The sequence below is a fragment of the Macrobrachium nipponense genome, chromosome 12, assembly GCF_015104395.2.
Source record: "Macrobrachium nipponense isolate FS-2020 chromosome 12, ASM1510439v2, whole genome shotgun sequence".
In the NCBI taxonomy this organism is placed as follows: domain Eukaryota; kingdom Metazoa; phylum Arthropoda; class Malacostraca; order Decapoda; family Palaemonidae; genus Macrobrachium; species Macrobrachium nipponense.
Genome location: NC_087205.1, coordinates 21,245,610 through 21,266,525, shown reverse-complemented (window position 1 = coordinate 21,266,525; position 20,916 = coordinate 21,245,610). Strand labels below are relative to the sequence as shown.

Here is a 20,916-nt window from a genome sequence, read left to right as displayed (position 1 = left end):
TCGTAAACTAAAATGTACATGATCAACTTTGGCGGTTTATGGAGTGGGTGCGATGCTGCGAACAGCAGGACACACTGTGAATCGATATTTCGGTATAATTACATACTGAAATCCACTCTGCGTCAAGAGATCAATATAACTTGCTGACCCGCTAGCTTGCTTGGTAACAAAATAGTTTCGTAAAGCCGGGCGGTTCGGGTTAGACCATGGGTCTGTCAGCTTCTACTTACAACACTACACAGTAGATTGCAGACTATCGTTTGATAACGTTGCCATGGCCGAGGATCCATCCGTGACTAATTTCAGGAACTACATTCGCATAAGAACTGTTCATCCTGATCCAGATTACGGTAAGTTAAAATGAAAAATAGACCATTTCGTTTTCGTGTTTCGCGTTCAATTATGCGTGAAATACTTACTGAAATCGAGCAGGTTCTTTCGCACTGTAATCAGTTCAGAATTTTAGAATGAGGAATTCATAGCATCGGGAAAATTCTGTCGTGAAATGGTGAGATCATTATGAAATACTTGAAATAATGCCATCGAACATTATCTTCGATCGCTCCTCCCTTGCAGGGGGAATGTGTGGAGGTGTACACTGTACAGTGACGCACTAACATACAAAGTATACCAGCTAGGCAACTGAGTTCTGTCTAGACAACGGATTTCTAGATTTCCTAGACTTATATTGCATAAGAAAATCCGAGAGTGCTTATAGTGATGCCACGTCCATTTCAACCAGTTTAAAGCAATTCCCTCTAATGAACGATAACGAACACAATAGAAGATAACTCGAGGATGCCGCTGATTACTCAGATAAGATGAAACGTGAACAGCCACAAATCTCACCGGTTTGTGTGGCAGATACTGAAGATATGCCAAAGTCTAGGAGAGTTTTTTTTTTTTTTTTAATGTTTAGTAACCTTTTTATTTTGGTATATATTTTGAAGTGATTTCATGTGAAATGTTTATTTCATGAAAACTAATTGGCTGTTGCTGTTATAGTGTATCCTAATTTCTTTCACTTACTTTTTAATCGATTGATTCTCAATTTTGTACTCTCATCGTTATTACACACACACACACACACATATATATATATATATATATATATATATATATATGTATATATATATATATATATATATAATATATATATATTCTTCACTTGAAAACTATTTCCTCGAATGTAATAGTTTCATGGTTTGTTTTAAACTTAATAAAAGAAGTCTTGAATATTACATGTATAAACATCCTTCAAGCAAGACCATCGAGATAGAAGGCCTGTTCGATGTTTTGTGACGTAAGCAAGGGTGGTCCGAGCTGCAAGCACTGACTACGCTGCCAGATGAAAAAATGTAAACAAACCCTCGCCAAAATCTATCATTTTTGGTCTGCCAGTTATTAATTTATTTATTTTCTCGTCTACGCTAATTAGTGTACACCAAATAATACTCGAAACACAAGTTATAAGATTAATATAAAATGCTGAACCAAAATAATATGTTTAGTTACAATAGTGTCTACCAAAGAATAAACTGCAGTGCATAGGTTTACATCACAAAAAAAAAAAAACATGGTTCTTTCTACTATATGTGAATGAAATAATTCTCTCTTACATATAGTCATTATTTGGTATTTAAATTTTCTAACTTTCTCTTTGGCTACAATAGTTATTTTCTTGAACAACAATTGTTCAATGAAACTTTAGTAGAAACCCATATTGTTAATTTTTCTATGTTTTCTGTACTATAACCTTCATTACTTATTGAGCAGCTTATCTATTATTTACCCTTTGATATTTAAACGTTTAAATTCATGATTGTCGACCAAATGTAAAATTTTGACAATTGCATCCTGAATAAAAAGGGAGTGATATTTGTAAAACTAAATGAACATTTTGTTTCTCAAAGGTGTAGGGAGATCATGCTTTTAATGATAGTTTATATGATGTTCATTGAGTAAACATCTATATCATGAAGTAAACATCTATATCATCAAGGGGCTGAATGGTGCATAATGAATTTCGTTTTCCAAATTATTGACATAAAAGGAGAACTGAGGTAACTTCATTGTTTTATTTACAACTTTCTGGCCAAGCCAATTATTCCTGATATATTTTAACAATTTCACTGAAACATACACGGAAAAGGGCATTTGTTAACTCTGAAATGGGCGGGGATACACTATAGACAGTTGTGAAATGCTGGGAAAATAGGACATTGCTTTCCCAATGAAACCATTATGATGTTACAATGCAAAACACTGTAAAAATGATTTTTTCTAAGCCTACGTCACAAAACAGCGAACAGGCCTTCTATCTCGGTGGTCTTGCTTGAAGGATGTTAATACATGCAATATTCAAGACTTCTTTTTTTTCAGTGCAGAACATCCTTTTATGCTTTAATTGGGAATTTGTGCAACTTATTTGAATTCAGACTTTACCTGTTCAATATAAAGTAAAATGCACCTGTTGCAGCTTCACTATAGCCAATGAATGAACCAACAAATTTTTGCTTTTATAATGAAAATATGGTATTAAGTACGTGAGTTTCATCCACCATCAGGATTTACATTTACTCTTAATGTACATAAGAAAATTTGAGTCCTTTTGTTATGATGCTGGGCAGACCTGTTTGAAAAAAACACTCTCCTGATGGTACAGTAACTATGTGGGGAACAACTATAGGTATAACAATAACACAATATTACCAGTTCTGATGAATAATCAAATTTATTCAGTCATTACCTAGAGCTAATATTATTGCCAAAAATGAAATAACTAGTTTTATAACAGCAATGCAATATATATTGCAGTGTTAGAAATACATTCAGCAGTATCAGCTCTCTGGAGCTACTGAATATCTGCTTAATGATATTTGTATCATGAACCTCTGAAGGAATCTTGAGATCTCTTAAGTGACGTACTTCCATGACATGAAAAATGCATGTGCTGTCAGTTAGGCTTAACTGTAGGTAGGGCATTGTGGCTGCTCACAACTGCTACATACCTAGAATGCAGGCTGGTAAGCACAGTAAGTTCGTCCAAAAAAGGACACTAGATGTATCCATGGCTCGTTGCCTCATGATGCCATATAAACAGCGATGCCATTTTTTCCTCACAACATTGGCTTTTAGCAGTGTTACCATACTCAGCTCTTCTGATTTTTTTTACGGAATGCATGCGTATTTTCCGTATTTTCCGATGAAGAATTACTTTCAGTGACGTAAAGTATTTTTGAGGAAGAAAAATAAAGGATTTCAATGAAATTAATTTGTATAAATAAGCAGCATATGTTTTATAACCTTATTTTCATAATAAAACATAAAAAGGCAAAGCGAAGTAGACTATGATCGGAAAAGCCATGGTGAGTTGCCAGATGTCACTAGAAAGCCACACCAGTAAACGAAATTCCTCAAAACGGCAACACTGCGTATAAGTTTTATGTTCCAGTTCATAAATAAAACACCACGAAAACACCTCGTGTCCATGTGATGTAACTCGGGAGTGAGCCGCCAGTCACTTGCCTCGGAGAATCGGACCACCAGGGTCGACGTCATCACGTCACATCGAACAGGCCTTCTATCTCGGTGGTCTTGCTTCAAGACCCTTGTATGCTCTAATCTCTGATCACTTTTCGTTAAAACAAACATTAATGTTACATAGATTTCATTGGTCGTGCTGATTTACTAAAATGTCAATGACTGATCGTGCTGATTTATTAAAATGTCGGTGACTGATCGTGCTGATTTATCAAACGTGTCATTTTCTCAAACTATCGTCCAGCGCTATCCTGGGCAAGGATCTACCATTGCAATCAAAACGAGAATTATTTCCTCGATAAGGCTAATCTGTTCAGACGTCTGTCTCTCCTTTGTCAAACAGATGCGTGTACCAAGTTCTTAAAGAGGCAGGCAGAGGAGCTGGGAGCCCAGTTTCAGAAGATAGAATGCGTTCCTGGGAAGCCAGTCGTCCTTATGACTCTTCCAGGCCAAGACCCATCACTGAAATCCGTCCTCCTGAATTCTCACACTGATGTAGTGCCGGTTTTTCCAGTGAGTATTTATAGAAAAAGAAATGAAGATTCCAAATTTGAATTCTGATATATTTCTTTATTCAAACAACTCTCCATTTTGGAAAGAGCGAAAATACAATAAAAGATACATTTGCCAATATGAGTGGTTTTCATCCTACGCTTCAAAGATTTGCGTTTCTTCCAACCAATGCCTACTGCTATTTCATTTCTAGTTTTGTAAACGTCCGGGTTTCATATTTCATTTAAGGACAAAATCTTATTTAATTGCTACCTTTCAACATATACAACAAAGCAATAATAAGTAATATATAGAAGCAAGTACCACAACATACCAGTTGCAATGTGTGTATAAATGTAAGGAAAGACTGGATATGGTACCAGTGATGCCAAGATTACTGACTGTTGACTATTTATTCCTTAACCAAACATTTTCATATTTGAAGAAACCACTCTGAATTTTCCCGTTATATGGGTTTTCCTTAATTTTTTATTTAATTTAATTTTTATTCTAAAGGACCCTCTTATTTCAAGTGTCTTATATGCCCCTTAGGAGCTTAACTTCTCCTCTGAAGCCTGATACAACTGAATCACCGTTTTTGTTACATATAATTGGACATGATATATACTGTGGTAGCCATTTGTTATTTTATACTCGAATTTTGCTGGAATTAATAGATATCAGTACATGTCAAGTCTTCGCAAATTAAACATGCCGAGGCATCAGCTCGAGAACCAGCTAATTATTCTTTGAAGTCTTAGTAAAACAGTGCATTACTCTTCACAGGAACACTGGAAATATGAACCCTTCAGCGCACACAAGGATGAGAAAGGTGATATTTACGGGCGTGGCACGCAGGACATGAAATGCGTCGGTATCCAGTACCTAGAAGCCCTGAAAAGACTTCGAAGAGATGGCGCCACATTTCTTCGGAACATCCACTTAACTTTTGTTCCAGGTTAGCATTTTGTGGCGGGATCACAAGCTAAAAAAAAAACAAGTGCAAAACCCTCCCCACATTAACCTAATCGATCCATCTGCCAAACCCACCCTCAGTCACACTTTCTTCTTGACACAACAAATACAGCAGGACAACTTGACCTACACCTATACAAAACAAAACAAAAAACAAAACACATATACCTACCAACACTATACAAAAACAAACGGAAAAACAAAAGACATGTACTAACCAATCAATCCAGTTACTCCGGGCTATCCTGGGCTGTCCGCTGGTCGAGGTCACAGAGATATAAACAACAACAACACCAACAACAACAACCAAGAACCACAACACCACAACCCAACACAACAACACCCAAGGACTACAACCCAACAACAACCAAGGACAACAACAACACAACAACCACCAAAGAACACAACCACAACTTAACAACAACAACCAAGGAACACAACCACAAAACAACAGAGCAAACAACCAAGAAACACAACAAAAGACCACTGCACAAACAACACATAAAATCACAAACGGCACAGGCACAACAACTCTAAACAAACAACACCAACCTAACAACTATAATAACAAATCAATAAAACACCAAACTCAACTAACTCACAATGCCTTCTAAGAACTGCTTCCCACACTAGGTACTAACTGTCACCAATTCTGACTAAAGACTGACTCAAAAACACTAAAAACACAGAACTCTCATCTCCACCAGCAGACAACCCAGCCAGAACTCACTAACAGCCAATACAGTCGTTAAATATCCATAAAGCAATTACACCCTCTCTCTCTCTCTCTCTCTCTCTCTCTCTCTCTCTCACACACACACACACAGACGTTGTCAAATGGAACTCCATAACTCCTCCATAATTTGATTTGCTCTATGTGACAAGCTACAAGCTAGTCATGGAAGTTTATGTACTCATGCTAGTTCTTATTCTAGTTAAAAAATAAAAGCAAAAAAAAAAAAAAAATAAGTGAAAAGTGACGTTAAGTATAATGAAATACATGACCTTCAAACTTGCGTCAGCACGATCCTACTGTCCCACTCAGTGTTGCCAAATATACAAATTAACTTGAAATTAAAGCTTTTTTTTAGTTTTACAGATTTTCACGATTTTCCTCGAAAATGGGCGAAGTCCACAAATTTTGGTAAATCTTAATAAGTGCTCCGGCCGATTTTTAGTATAAATGTGTTTATACCTTGAAAGAAGACACTAAGTTTGTTCTAAGGAAGACGGAAATTAGCGGCGGTAAGTCCTATCGGTCTAGAAAACACAACTTGAATATTTGTACCTACAGAAAAAAACAGTCCTTCATGTTGTTGTCTCTGTCGTATCACCTATTTTAATGAGCTCCTGTTCGTTGGTTAGTGTGCTGCCCAGTCTCAAATTGTCATGGGGAAACCACACCTTCCGAATGACGTCACGAAAAAAACTCCACAAAAAAAGTGACATAATTATAGACAATATCCAATCGTAAATAAGCACGTTTCAATTTTCTCTGAAACAAAAGAAAGCACAGTGTTTTCAGCCAATGACAATATTTAATGTTACCAAGTCGTTAATTTTTTCGGCAAATAAACCTATTTTCTCCAATTAAGCGTTACACTAGCGTCATGAGTGAATTTGTTCCCCAGGAAAGTTTCCCTACAGTGTGTGAAAATTGTTACGTGAATTATAGAGATTTCACAAACTATTATTATGGGCATATAGAAAGGCTCGTAACTTTTGCCCAAAATCACGGTTTAATCAAGAGTGAACACATTTGCCCGACTTGTAAGGAAAAGTGCCATCTTGACTTGAACAAAAAAGCCTTTCGGTGAGATAAAAACCTATGTAAGGTAAGCTATTTCCGGTATATATTTTAATTATCGTGTGAAATATGCTGGAGTATTGTCTCTCAATTAGCCTAATGGCCGCTCAAATTTTTCAGAATTGTCATTTAAGTGTGTAGGGTAGGTAGTGCCCTTAAGGGGGGGTCGCCCCCACTAGGCCTAGGTAGGGGTACGGCGCCTTATAGGTTAGGTTAGGTGGTTTGTTTGGTTAGATAGTGCCCTGGGAATCACTTTTCTCTTGCTCCCCCCCCCCCAACCCAAAAACCCCGGTTCCCACTGGGGTCCCCCAAGATTGTTAGATGGGAACAAGGGTGTAATTGCTTGATGGCACCAATGTTAATGATCAGTTTAAGCATAATCAATAAAATATACATCGGAAAAATATATCTTCGGCAAACAAGAGACGGAGCTCTCCTGTAGATTTACCGTATTTTTATCTTCTGTGAAACCAATTGCAGACCTAGACATATATATCTTAGGAGGACGGTTGACATTTCAGAAGGAGCAGTAAGCAATTTCACTGTCGATGATTCGGCGCTGTTTATGCTTTGTTTTTGTTTGTTTTTTTGTATGGTGCTTTTACGTTGCATGGAACCAGTGGATTCAGCAACGGGACCAACGGCTTTACGTGACTTAATTTACGCAAATTAAGTCCTTTAGCTGGTAACCTGTTTTGTTTTGAACATGTTAAGTACAGTAAAACAAGTTGTATACTCCCTTGATTTTTGCTATATATATAGACTTGGAGAACTACCCTGCATTATTTTGTTTGTGTTTTAAAAGTAGTTTTGGATGAATATTCTTCAATATGTCCGAATATCTTCCTAATCGTGTACAAATACGTTGAAATAAATAAAAAAGAGTGCTTATGAATAAATAGGGGGATGCTGCAGGTTCATTCTAAGATTGTATTTCGTTTCTACAGATTTTTTAATGAAAGTTGAAATTTTTCGAAAAATAATCTGGCAACACTGGTCTCACGGACAGAGTTGCCATAACCCCGTAACGGAGGGTTTTAGGCGGATGAGGGGGGGTGGGGGACGGGCGGTGATGTATGAACATGGTTTTGCAGATCTGGTAACTGCAAAAAAGACTCTCCTGTGGCGTCGACAGTAGGCGTGTTTGTCGGGCGCAATTTGACTGTGTCATGGTCTATAAAAACAAGTAAAAAATGCGCTAATTTTTCTTCGGCGCAGTCGAGTAGTTTTCTTTATTACATATAATGCTGTGATGAAACTCTCAGCCATAGCCAATGAAACTTTCAGTCACGGCCCAGTGGTGGCCTGTGTCGTTGGCATTTATTACAGTGCCAGACGCACGGTCATGGCTAACTTTAACCTTAAATTACATAAAAAAAAAAACTACTGAGGCTAGAGGGCTGCATCTGGTATGTTTGATGATCGGAGGGTGGATGATCAACATACACATTTGCAGCCCTCTAGTAGTTTTTAAGCTCTGAGGGCGGAATGGACAGACAAAGAGCCATCTCAATAGTTTTCTTTTACAGAAAACTAAAGAATACACTGTGGACTGTGTAGACCTGGCGTAGACGCACCCTAGAAGTGTGTGTAGAAGTGTGTTGTAAATGCTAGTGGGCCAATGTGAGGACCAAAAACCAACAGAATAGTAATTGTAACATCTTTTGCAGAAGAAGAAGTGGGTGGGGCTGAAGGCATGGGCATGTTTATCAACACTCCAGAATTCAAGAAAATGAACGTTGGCTTCGGTCTAGACGAAGGTTACGCAAATCCTACCGAGAAGTTCTCCGTGTTTTACGGACAGCGAAACCCTCGAGGTGTGTGTTTTGGCGCCGTTCTGAATTTAAGGTAGATTTACTCTAGTTCTGCACATCATAAGATTCTGGAAATATAGTGGGTATTCAAGTAAGACGTTCTGTTTTTGTAAAAAATAAAATAAAATAAAAACTTCATACGAGGGAGTTCAGAATGGATTAAAAGGATCTTTGATTTTATGAGATGAACCCTATTTTTAAGGATCAAGCTCACAGGGGCCACTGACTTGAAATTCAAACATCTAAAGAAGTAACAGATGGCAATACGAAATGCAAAAAGAAGTGATCAGTTATTAAAATTGAAGAAATAAATTAAATTAAAAAATAAATAGATAAATACGTAAGCAGATTATTAAATGCAACTAGTTATTTTATGGTATTAATGCAGTGCATCTCCACTTTAACTAATTGAACAGCATCCCTAAACTTCAATGTGACCATTGCCTCTTAAAGCAGACCCCTAAAGAATTGTAGCAAATGTATAGGCAATGATTTTAGGGAAGTTGTTAGACCCATGCACTTCCCTTGTATTTCATTAAATTCATTAAAGAAATATCTAATTTCTCCCTTCTTGATGAAACCGACACTTTTGCAGCCATTCTGATACGGTGCAAAGGTCAACCAGGTCACGGATCCCAGTTTATACCCAACAATGCTGGCGAGAAGCTGCACAAGGTCATCAACTCCTTCATGGAATTTAGAGAAAAAGAGAAAGAGAGACTTGAGAACGACAAGGGCCTGCGCCTCGGAGATGTCACAACTGTTAACCTCACGATGCTGAAGGTCAGGAGAAAAAGAGTGATACTGGTGTTGAATAATAGATATTAGTCATTCATTAAGAACAAGATGACTGAGACAAGTGCTATAAATGTAGTTATTAGTCATTCTGTCATTCATCAAGGATTTAGCAACAATTAATTTGAAGGATTTGAAAGTTTTTTTTTCTTTAGATAGATTGACAAATGTGCAATATTATTTAAGTTGACTTTGTGCAGTATAATTATGGGATTTAAATCCAGATTCATGGAAACTATATGGAGATGGAAAATCTTTAAAACCTTTTCATTTTCAATTTCGCTTTTAGCGCTGATTGACCTCATAGGTCCCAGCATGTGGCCTTTGACAGAAATTCTATATTGCAATTCCAATACAGCTAAATGAAAGAAAAGAGCAGAAGGGACGTTGCAAAGAACTTTAAGTAAGGGGCGCGCCTATGCCATAAGGCCCCATTATAAAATAAATGACCGTTTCTACCTTATGATTGGAGGAGTTTGCTTCAAATTTTTACCACTTATTCCACAACTAAATAAAAATTTTCTTGTGAGGATATTCAGAAACTCAGGCTCTAAGTTCATTTTGTTTGCAGTTGAAAAAAAAAAATCATGACGTCACTTCTCAAAAATAATGTGCAGAAAAAAAAGTTTTGATCATGAATTAAATTTCCGACGACAAAATCAAGATGTATAGTTATACTACACGCTGTAAAAGTTCCATTGAAATGTGGTCAGTCTTCTTGGGGAAATTTTTTCCAAAAGTAACTTTCTGAGAAAACAGCAAAAGAAAAATATTTCTGGCCTTTCAAATATCTTGAGAGAATATGGAGATCTAGAGCAAGGTATCCCTATATTATTTTATAATACATTTTTGTTCACTCTTGATTTACATGCTTCCTTTTACAATTTACTGTTCACAGTGCCATACAAGCGATGAACAAAATTGCCAATAAACCAATATAGAAATTCTCTTTTTGCAATATATCAAGATATGTTTATTTACACATAAAACAGTCCAGAACCGTATATAACTTTCCACTTAACCAGACTTAAGAGTCATACAGACATTTTTCCAAGTTTTTGTGTGCATTCGTCATTCATACAAGTGATAAACAAAATTGTCACTAAATCAATCTCAATTTTTTTAGCATTGTCATTTAAGGATATGTTTATTTAGACATAAAACAGTTGAAACCTAAAAACTAAAATTCGATATAATTCTGAAAACTCGGCGGTCAGCGTGCCTGCAGTGAACTACATGAGTTGCACCGACAGCATTTTCCCTCACGCCGCCCCCCCCCCCCCTCCCCAAATCCTTGCCCCTCTCTCTAAATGAGCATTTGTACTAAAAAAAAAAAACTGTATCTCTGGCTGGCTTCAGGGTGGCGTCCAAGAAAACGTCATCCCAGCTGAACTGAGCGTGGGATTTGACGTGAGACTGGCTCCCTCGATTACCGACAAGGAATTCGAGGCGATGGTGAAGCTTTGGTGTGAAAAAGCAGGCGACGATGTTTCCTACGAATTCACTCGTAAAGTAGGTTTTTCTTGATTTTTTGTTTATAAGCTTCAGCTTTACTCACCGCATTTGTTTACGCTATTTTTTTTCTATGTAGATTAAACTCTTCTTAACAACTGGCACAGATTTTATATTTAAGTTGTTTTTTTAATAGGATCTAAAGGCCTGTTCACACTAGGAAACGTTGTTTGCAAACACTTTTCCTCGCATATTTGTTTCTCATCCGGAATGGAAAACATTTGGTGTTTCTGTGTGTATATGTATATAAACACAAGTATAATGTATTATATACACATGTACAATGTAAATATACATATATATACATACACACACACACACACACATATATATATATATATATATATATATATATATATATATATATATATATATATATATATATATATATATATATACATACGTGCATGTGTGTGTATGTATAGAGTGTTTCGAAATTAGAGCCCCCCCACTCTACAGCATAAACTAAAATTGATATGGACAAAAACAAAAGTAATTCAGAACAGGTATTTATTTAAGTTTCTCTCTGAGTATTTAATATGTTGCATGGCCTCCATCTGCCTGTACCACAGCCTGCATTCTTGAGGGATATGATTTCAGCAAGTCGCAAAAAAGCTGAGACTCAAACTCCATTTTCCTGAGCACTTCAGTCACCTCTCTTCGCAGGTCGTCAAGGCTTTATATACCATCATAGTTCACTGTGCACTCTTCAACACAATCCTTTAAGATACTACCAATGTTTTCACACATATTAAGGTCAGGGGAGCTACCTGGAAATTCACTTGACGATAAGAAATCGATACCACTGTTTCGAAGCAGCTCCTGTGTCTGAAGAGCCTTGAAACATGGTGCCTTATCATGCAAAAATGTGACCCCTTCAATAGATAACACATATTCAGGATCTTTGAGGAAAGGAAATACTCCACCAGTAAGCCCAGTTTCTCCGAAGTATTCGCCATTCCATGACTGTCCTTTTTCTTTGATGATCCACATTAACCATTTGGCTGTGAAACAGAGAAAAATTCCCAATCATTCAGGAAATTTCTCAACTTAGTGATAGTGCACGTCATTGCTGATATCATCCAACTTTGCAGCCCAAATGATGTCATTCTTATGATTTGGCTTCCTGACTGTGTAACAAGAATTCATCTGATGTGGCAACATGGAGAAAGTCAGCTTCATCCCAATCTTTAAGAAATTAACCACAAAACCATACATGGTCTTCTCACTGTTGCTGAGTGATGTTGGGCTTGCTAATAACATGAAATGGCTTGATACCAGATTTTTTCAACTCACGATATTCAACACTATAACTTCTCTTCTTTCCACGTTTTGTTTCTAGTTCAAGCACCAATTTATGTAAAGACTTTCTTGGTCTACCCACTGCCTCAGCTATGATGTCTTTTGACTCCTGAGAAAGGACTTCAGGCCTTCCAAGATTCTCACTCTTTTTGCAATGACAGTCATATGAGTTTTTGTTCCAGCATCTTTTAACAAAGGATTCATCTCTTTTAATGTATTTAGTTATCCAGGAACATGAAATGAAGGATGCGCCAGCATCCCTGGCCTCTCTGAAGGTTATAGCCCGGATTCGGTCAGTCCATCTGATTTCCTCCGAGTCGTTAGCCATGGCTGTATCTAACTCAGTCTGAAAATACAAGAAATGTAAAATGAAAAATAGCTTAATAGAAACTTAAGATAGTGTACTTGGAGAGAGGCTGTAGCAGAAAACTTCATAACTTTCCATTTGCTCTATGGAGGGGGGGAGGCCTCTAATTTCGAAACACCCGTATACGTGTATATATGCACATATGTATCTATTGTCAATTCTGCCAGAAGCAAGTCAGCATGACAGGCTCCTTTTTCTAAAGACTTCCTCACGATCTCTATTTCTTTTTCTTATCCCTCCTCGAGTGCATTAAAATAGCCAAGTGCAGAGGCTACTGCACCGAAAAGCATCCTGCCAACAACTGAGGTCTGGACAGGAAACACTGTTTGCAAACAGTTCGGAAACTTTTTGCAAACAATGTTTCCTAGTGGGGACAGGCCCTAAGGCTCTGAAATTATGGAGATGCAATAGAAAAATGACAGAATTTGTCATGTGTTTGCAAAAAAAATGTGTAAATTACTACAACAATAATAAAAACTTATCTAACTTGCAATCTAAAACTAACGGGAAGAATCAACGTATAGACGGAAGTTACTAAATATTCATAGTTTTGTAAGATTTTACGTACATCTAAAGTGAGGATACGAATGAAGTGTATTGATGTCGTAAAGAATCAAAATTACTGAAACTTTTAAAATTAGATATTTTGGTACACTGCACATAACGATTAAATTCCTTCATTCTCATGTTCAATGAAAACTAAGATTTTTTAAATACCATTTTTATTTATTAGTGGGAATAAATACACAAGCAAACAATAGGCTACACACACACACACACACACACATATATATATATATATATATATATATATATATATATATATAGATATATATATATATATATATATGTGGTGGCGAAAAAGATGGACTTATAGTGGACTGTATTATATGCTTAACGTTGTTACTTGGTCAAAAACCGCTAAAAGCCTTACGTAACAACTCCACAAAACTCCCTTTGCGGTTTCTAAATTACGGGGAGATATCTCTCAGCCCAATTCATTATTAACGAGGATAACACACCAATATCATTAATGAATAGTAGCACAATTAAGTACTTTCACTTACTGAGCAGTCCTTGTAGACATGAACTCAGATCATAAATCGCTACACGAGATACGACGAGAGGTACGTGCCTCTCTCTCTCTCTCTCTCTAAATGTTGCGAGTACTCACAGGTTGATTTTCAGACCTTAGAGGACCGCTGTGTTATCTCGTTTCTAAAAGTTATTTGCATAACCTTAAAATATGAACACAGTAAAGGTTTATCAGATCAATTCATATTCACCATCCACAAAACTGAAACATAGGAAAAATGAAATAAAATCGAGGGATATTGAAACGCATTTGATAAATGTAAAGTTAAAATCAATTTAATAACTAAAAGTTAAACATATCAAAGAGTAATAACATATAAGTGACAAATGAAATTAATCACTCAAGGGGAATTGTAAATCAATGGCACTCAAATGAAACAAATTACGACAAAATTCAAATAATCAGGGCAATCGCCCTTTCTAAATCCACACACACATCACTACACAACACTCGATAACAGGTCACCTCAAAAGTTGAGCCAAGAAGCTGTCCGTTCCGTCCTGCATTCGGGTTTTGTTGGGGAAAAGAGACAAGTTATTCAATTACCACGAATGTAGAACTGACGTACAAGGTTTTCATGAACATAAAAAACTCTACAATAATTATCAACTTCGTTGTCAAAAATAAATTCCAAATATAATAGTGTGTAACTTCAACATATTTATTAAATGTAGTGAATTAATTGGTGGTGTGTGTCAATACAGTTTTGTGCGATATCATGCCCATACAGTGTACTACGCACATACGCATACACACCCCTAGAGGGGCACGCAAAGGAGCGTTCAGAGGGGCGAACTACTACCCTTCTTTTCCCCTCCCGATCTTTTGACCTCTCCTAATGGCTTCTCTGGCGAGAGGCACAAACAAGACTCAATGACACCAACTCTTACCATACGTAATATGCGCAATACATTCACCAAGAACAATTTCACATACATAAAGACAAATGAATTATCATAACTAAAACAGTAATTATACTTCGTTACTAAAACGTCTACTGACGTTTATAAGTCAAAAGACTACGTCTTTGTGTAAAACCATCTTTTCGGTGCTAACCGCACCACAGATACTACGTACTAGAACATAGCAAAATCAGATAAAATAATGTTAAGAGTGTCATTCTCGAATAGATGTGGTTCTTTCACCCTTATTATGTCATGCAATGTGGACGTACATATCTTTGCAAAATATATGGGCATGCAAATGCATTTGGTTTTCACATGAATACAAATACAGTAACATAGTTCCTGTCTGTCGATTACCTGACAGACGGCAATACGCAGTGAAAATCAATCAATAATTTCTTATGAGACAGACACTAATAACTATAATAAAAGACAAATAGCATGGAAACAAGTGAATACTCAAAAATATTAGAAAATAAAATCGTTGTGAGAGGAATTCCTCACAATATATAATATATATATATATATATATATATATATATATATATATATATATATATACATATATATATATATATATATATATATATATATATATATATATATATATATATATATATAACAGTTGTGCAATAAGAAGAATAAAAGGAGTTGCAGCCAGGGACCGAAGTGGCGCTGCAAAGAAATGCCGACAGAGCACCGCGTGAGGTGCACTGACGGCATCATCCCCGTAAAAAGAGGCCACTCCCACATGCTAAGCAGAACAGGCTGAGTAACGTAACCAACAAGGCCACTTTGGGGTTTCGGGAAAGGTCAGGTTTAGAGACGTTGCGGAGGACTGGGTGTTTTAACGGTTTAACAGTCTAGCTTTTATTTCGATTGTTTTTTTTTTTAACTTTAAGTTAAAATCTTTATCGATCCTTTAACACAGGGCTTTTTGTCTCATATCGAGCTGGATCCCATCCATGAGGAAATGACACATCTAAAATATTTCGTTGATAACTGCTTCCCATCCAAACTGGTTTTTCGACATGTTAACAAATTTTTAAAGATAGTTTTTATTCCAAAGTGAACGGCTTCCACTAATACACAGAAAGGTCTATTATGAGTAATTATACACAATCAGCTTCATATTTCGGCTATCAATATAAAACTATTACCGAGAAATCCACCAACGATTTGCTCTCTGCTTAATTATAAGAAGGACTAGAGGCCTCTCAATGACCTCTGGTGTCATATACAAATTTACTTAACCCACATGTGACTTTGGGACATATGTCGGTTATGCACGGAAGCTACTGGACGTGAACATAGATTCACATCCAGTACAATGGTTAAACTATCGAACTCTGGCTTCTCTAACATACGAGATCACGTACAGAAGTGTAAACAATAAATGAATATGATGTTTTTGAGATATTGGGTAGAATCTCCAACGACAAATTTCCGACATTTCTTGAATCCTTCTTTATGAAACAGGTTGTTCTTAAGTTCAACTCCCAGTCCTGTGCCACGCCTCTATACCTAATCGGGAATTTTCCTGAAACGCCAAAGTTTCCCTGCTGTTATATTATTAAGTATAGTCACTCCCTTTTCCTACCTAGCATATACGTGGGAGTCCCTTCTCTTCTCGCATTTCAATTTACATTTTTTTTTAAACATTTTTATGACTTTGTTTTTGTCTTATTACTGTAAGATTCATCTTAATGTTTATAAATTAGTTTGTCTAAGCAGATTTCTTCCTAAAATGCTTCATTTTCAGCTGCATCACTGTGAATGCGTAAGAATGAATTTCTTCAACGTCAAGCCCTGACCTACAATCTGCTATAATAATAAAATCCGAGTGAATCTGATCTTGTTTGTCCTCCCCCAAGTGACAATAGGGGAGACATGACACACGAACCCACTCCCCGCAAACCAGTTTGCCTGGGGAGGGGTAGGTAGTGGAACGGGAGGGTAGAGGAGACATCCACCCTCTTTCTGCAAACCTGTTTGTCCACCCCAGGTGCAGGCGGGGTAGGCAGTGGATCGGAAGGTAGAGGAGACAGCAGCGTCCATTTCCAGCACGCGTAGCGCACGCTAACAAGCTCGTTTGTAAAAATGATCCAAAATTTGCCCTAGGTCTAACATGGTTATTGTATTACAGGCTGTTCCACAAGTTGTAACCTGCATAGAAGATGGAAAGAATCCTTGGTGGGACGCGTTTTCTTCAGCCTGTAAGAAGGAGTAAGTATTCTTTGGCTATCTTTCCCTCTTGGGTTACTTGTCAATACACACTTCAAAGTTAGTAGAACATTAGAATTTCACGCTGTTGGGCTCAGGAAGTCATTTCTTGAGATAGCCGTTCCCTGGCTACAGATGGACTGTGTAAGTAACATAAGCCTCCATATTCTGAAATAAGATCAAGCTTACTCAACAGCAACTTTGATGGTTAAATACTGGTACTAGGTTACACCTGTCGCCACTTATAAGTAGTCTGCTCAGTTACTCTCCTACTCACGATCCAAATAAGGCAGGTTAAGTAGAAAACCGAGCTAGTAATTATGTCCCTAATTATTACCTTCTGTAATTTTCTGAAAGAATGAGGGAGAGAGAAAGAGATATGGTGAGTGATAGCCGTCAAGTGTGTCAGGCTGCGGACTTCTTGTTTAGAGAGCATAAGAGGTCTGCTGTTAGATAGTCTTACCTTCCAGTAGAGCCTCTTGGTTACCATAGCAGTGACAGTACATTCCTGTTGGAATGCAGGAAACCTTTACTGCACATTCGTCGAGTGTCATAGTTACAAGAATAGATTTTGCAAACAATTTTCAGATTTCCCTCAAAACTTGTTAGTGGGTTCCAATAACGATAGACTTAACAGTAAGAATTAAGTCTTGATTTACACCTGTACTGTATACTTAATCTGTTGCCTTTCTTTATACAAGGACCAATTTTCTCCTTTCATTAATACTACCTTAACACCTCTGTCATTCCTTCTTATGTGCTTTGTTTACACCAAGCATATGTTGTGTAATATCTGGCTCGAGTTTTTATTTCTATTTTCTCCTTGACTTTTTCAGGAAGCTGGACATAGACACGGAAATATTTCCTGCGTCCACAGATTCAAAGTACATAAGAATGGTAAGATGAAATTAAATTGTATATATATATATATATATATGCTTAAAAAATCACTGTAGATGCACGTGACTTCATAAATAGCGAATACCACAGGAAAATAATGGTCAGAAATCCAAGCGCTTTCGTCTTTACTCAGACATCGTCAAGGAGTTAATTAACTCCTTGACGATGTCTGAGTAAAGACGAAAGCGCTTGGATTTCTGACTATTATTTTCTGTGGTATTCGCTTATATATCATATATATATAGTATATATATATAATATATATATATATATATCATATATATATATATGTAATTCTTGTCATTATGTTGAATGGTTAAAATTTGCATCTCAAAATTTCATTTTGCTTTTTTATGTTGTGTTTTGTGTTCTTTAATGTTTTCTTTTGCAGTTCAATTCATTGTGCACACGAAAGAAAGAATGGAAGTTTTAACTAGCATTACTACAAAACAAAAAAAGGAGAGATATCAGTATCGTACAAATAAGCGATTAGTCTACAGTTTTATACACACTCCACCGATGCATAATTGCAACCCGCATAAATTCAAGTCATTTAGCCTAAAATAATCAATAAGAATTTAAATTAAGTTAATGTTACTGATCTTTCAAAGGTTGACGTTTCTTTTTCATATCAGCTTGGTATACCAGCCCTAGGATTCTCGCCAATCAACAACACGCCGATTCTCCTCCACGACAACAACGAATTCCTGAACGAGAAGATATTTTTGCGAGGAATCGAAATCTACGCGACCATTATCCCGGCCTTGGCTAATCTGAAGCCTTAATCAAGAGCCTTGATTCAATGAGCCATATGATTCTTCCTATAACTCGAGTTTAAAACTTTAATGGTCGGGAATTGAATAAAATGGGACTAACGTATCTGCGCAACAGAAGTATGCTTGGTTATCAAGGTCTTTATTTGGAATCCTGTAGTAATTTTGATTAATTCTCGTACGATTTATATGACCTTATTATCCAGCTGTGTATCCCTATGTAATGTATGAATATCTAATGATAAAATTCTTGTTATTACTCATTTTACTATGCTGCATATGTATACAGTACTGATGTGTCAATTGTCCTGACTTAACATTCGGAGGCTACCATACATTTTAGGACAATTAACTTGGACTAGCCTATACACAATTCAAACCACAGGCTAATATAAAGGTACCTCATAGGCTTAGACTACTATCATTCTTGGCCTGACGTCAGAGACGGTCGAAATCTTCATTGCTGTAATAAGGGTTGATGGAAAGGCTGGTTCCCACTGGGGTTTTTAATATTTCTTCTTAACAGTAGGTGGATACATTGTAAAAGCAGCTTATTCCTGGCTGTAAGCCTTCAATAACAGTTAAAACCAACAACGATTCTTACACTGGATCCCTATACTGGTTCTTACACTGGACCCCTATACTGGTTCTTACACTGGACCCCTATACTGGTTCTTACACTGGACCCCTATACTGGTTCTTACACTGGATCCCTATACTGGTTCCCTGTAATACAAACAGTTCATTTAGGACGGCAATCTTGTGCCAAAGAGCATGCAGTCGTTAGGCCTTTAGGCTATGCTACTCATGCCTAACTTAACTATTGCACATCGCAGTTAGCCTGACGCATAACACGGAATTTACTCAAAAAATGGTATTTTCATTTTAAAATAAGTTTTTAAATATACTTACCTGGTAGTTACATATATATAGCTTAATCCCGCCGATTCGTCGCGCACGGCAGAAATTCTAAATTCGCGGCTATCGCCGATAGACGGTCAGGTGATCATACCTGTGCTCCCTCTATGTAGGTATCTGGAACCATTCCCATTTATCCTCAGAAATTCCATGCCTCTGTTCTCAGAGGGGAGGAGGGAGGGACCTTTTATATATGTAACTACCAGGTAAGTATATTTAAAAACTTATTTTAAAATGAAAATACCATTTTTAAATATCTAACTTCCCTGGTAGTTACATATATATAGCTGATTGGCACCTTTGGTGGTGGGTCAGAGAACCGCAGCACCGTTGGGAATTCGTAAAATTATTGATCGCTACAAATTAGCTGTACCAATAATCTGGTTCATACCTGATAAGGAAGTTGGCTTCGAAGTTTTTTCTGCCTCATTAGCCTGCATTCCTTGAGAGACCCAGCGATCCACCCAGGGGGCTGTAGAAAGTCTCTGTGGGGCTGTCAGACGGTCCTCGACCTTAACCTGACTAGACCACCACCCTTGCTATCCTGGCAAAGCCATGGACAATGAGCTGACCAACTAACACACTAAAACACACTCCATAAAACGTAACTTAGACTTTCACCCCAGACTGTGGAAGGTTGCAACAACCTTCACAGACAGCCTGTGAGGTCAAGTTCAATAAAATGCAAGGGTATAAATAAGGTTATAGGTTAGAGGCAGTTGTACCTTCTCCAACTACGGCGCCGGAGGCAACGTACGGCCCTATGGAACAACAATCCTCATATTGGGTCTGTACGTCTTTAAGGTAGCAATCTGCGAAGACTGACTTGTTTCGCCAGAATGTCACTTCCAAGATCGATTCCATCGACTTTTGTCTATACGCCATCGAAGTTGCCACAGCTCTTACTTCGTGCGCATTGACTTTGAGTATTGGGAAGCTTTTCTCATCAAAATTCTGGTGAGCTTCCCTTATTAAATCCTTGACAAAGACCGCCAGCGCGTTCTTTGGCACAGGTAGTGAAGGCTTCTTTACCAAGGACTAGAGGTTGTCTGTCTGTCCTCTAAAGTTTTTGGTTCTCTGTAGATAATACTTTAGGGCTCTAACTGGACAAAGGCCCTTCTCCTTTTCCTGTCCAACTAACTGAGATAACCCTGGTATGGTAAAGGATCTAGGCCATGGGTGAGAAGGATTCTCATTCTTGGCGAGAAAACCTAGTTGCAGCGAGCAGACTGCATTCTCCCCATTGAAGCTTACATTCTTGCTAAAGGCTTGCAACTCTCCTATCCTCTTCGCCGTTGCCAATGCAACCAGGAATAGGGTCTTCTTGGTGAGATCCTTCCATGAAGCCTTGTCGAGGGGTTCGAACCTGCTCGAGGTTAGAAAAGTCAGAACAACATCCAAATTCCAAGAGGGGGTTGGGTTATCCTTACTCTTAACTGTCTCAAAGGACCTTATGAGGTCCGAGAGATCCTTGTCTCCCGACATGTCAAAATC

At 37.4% G+C, this 20,916-nt stretch overlaps 1 protein-coding gene across 1 annotated transcript; it reads left to right on the top strand.

Annotated features, from left to right (window-relative positions):
* The first annotated feature begins 59 nt into the window (after positions 1-59).
* On the top strand, positions 60-18,760 carry LOC135224403 (aminoacylase-1-like). Its single transcript, XM_064263375.1, has 9 exons — positions 60-350; positions 3,887-4,056; positions 4,822-4,993; positions 8,488-8,634; positions 9,227-9,414; positions 10,786-10,938; positions 16,755-16,834; positions 17,668-17,728; positions 18,367-18,760. The coding sequence occupies exons 1-9, from the start codon at positions 275-277 to the stop codon at positions 18,514-18,516; spliced, it is 1,197 nt and encodes a 398-aa protein (XP_064119445.1). The 5' UTR covers positions 60-274; the 3' UTR covers positions 18,517-18,760.
* Positions 18,761-20,916: the final 2,156 nt, after the last annotated feature.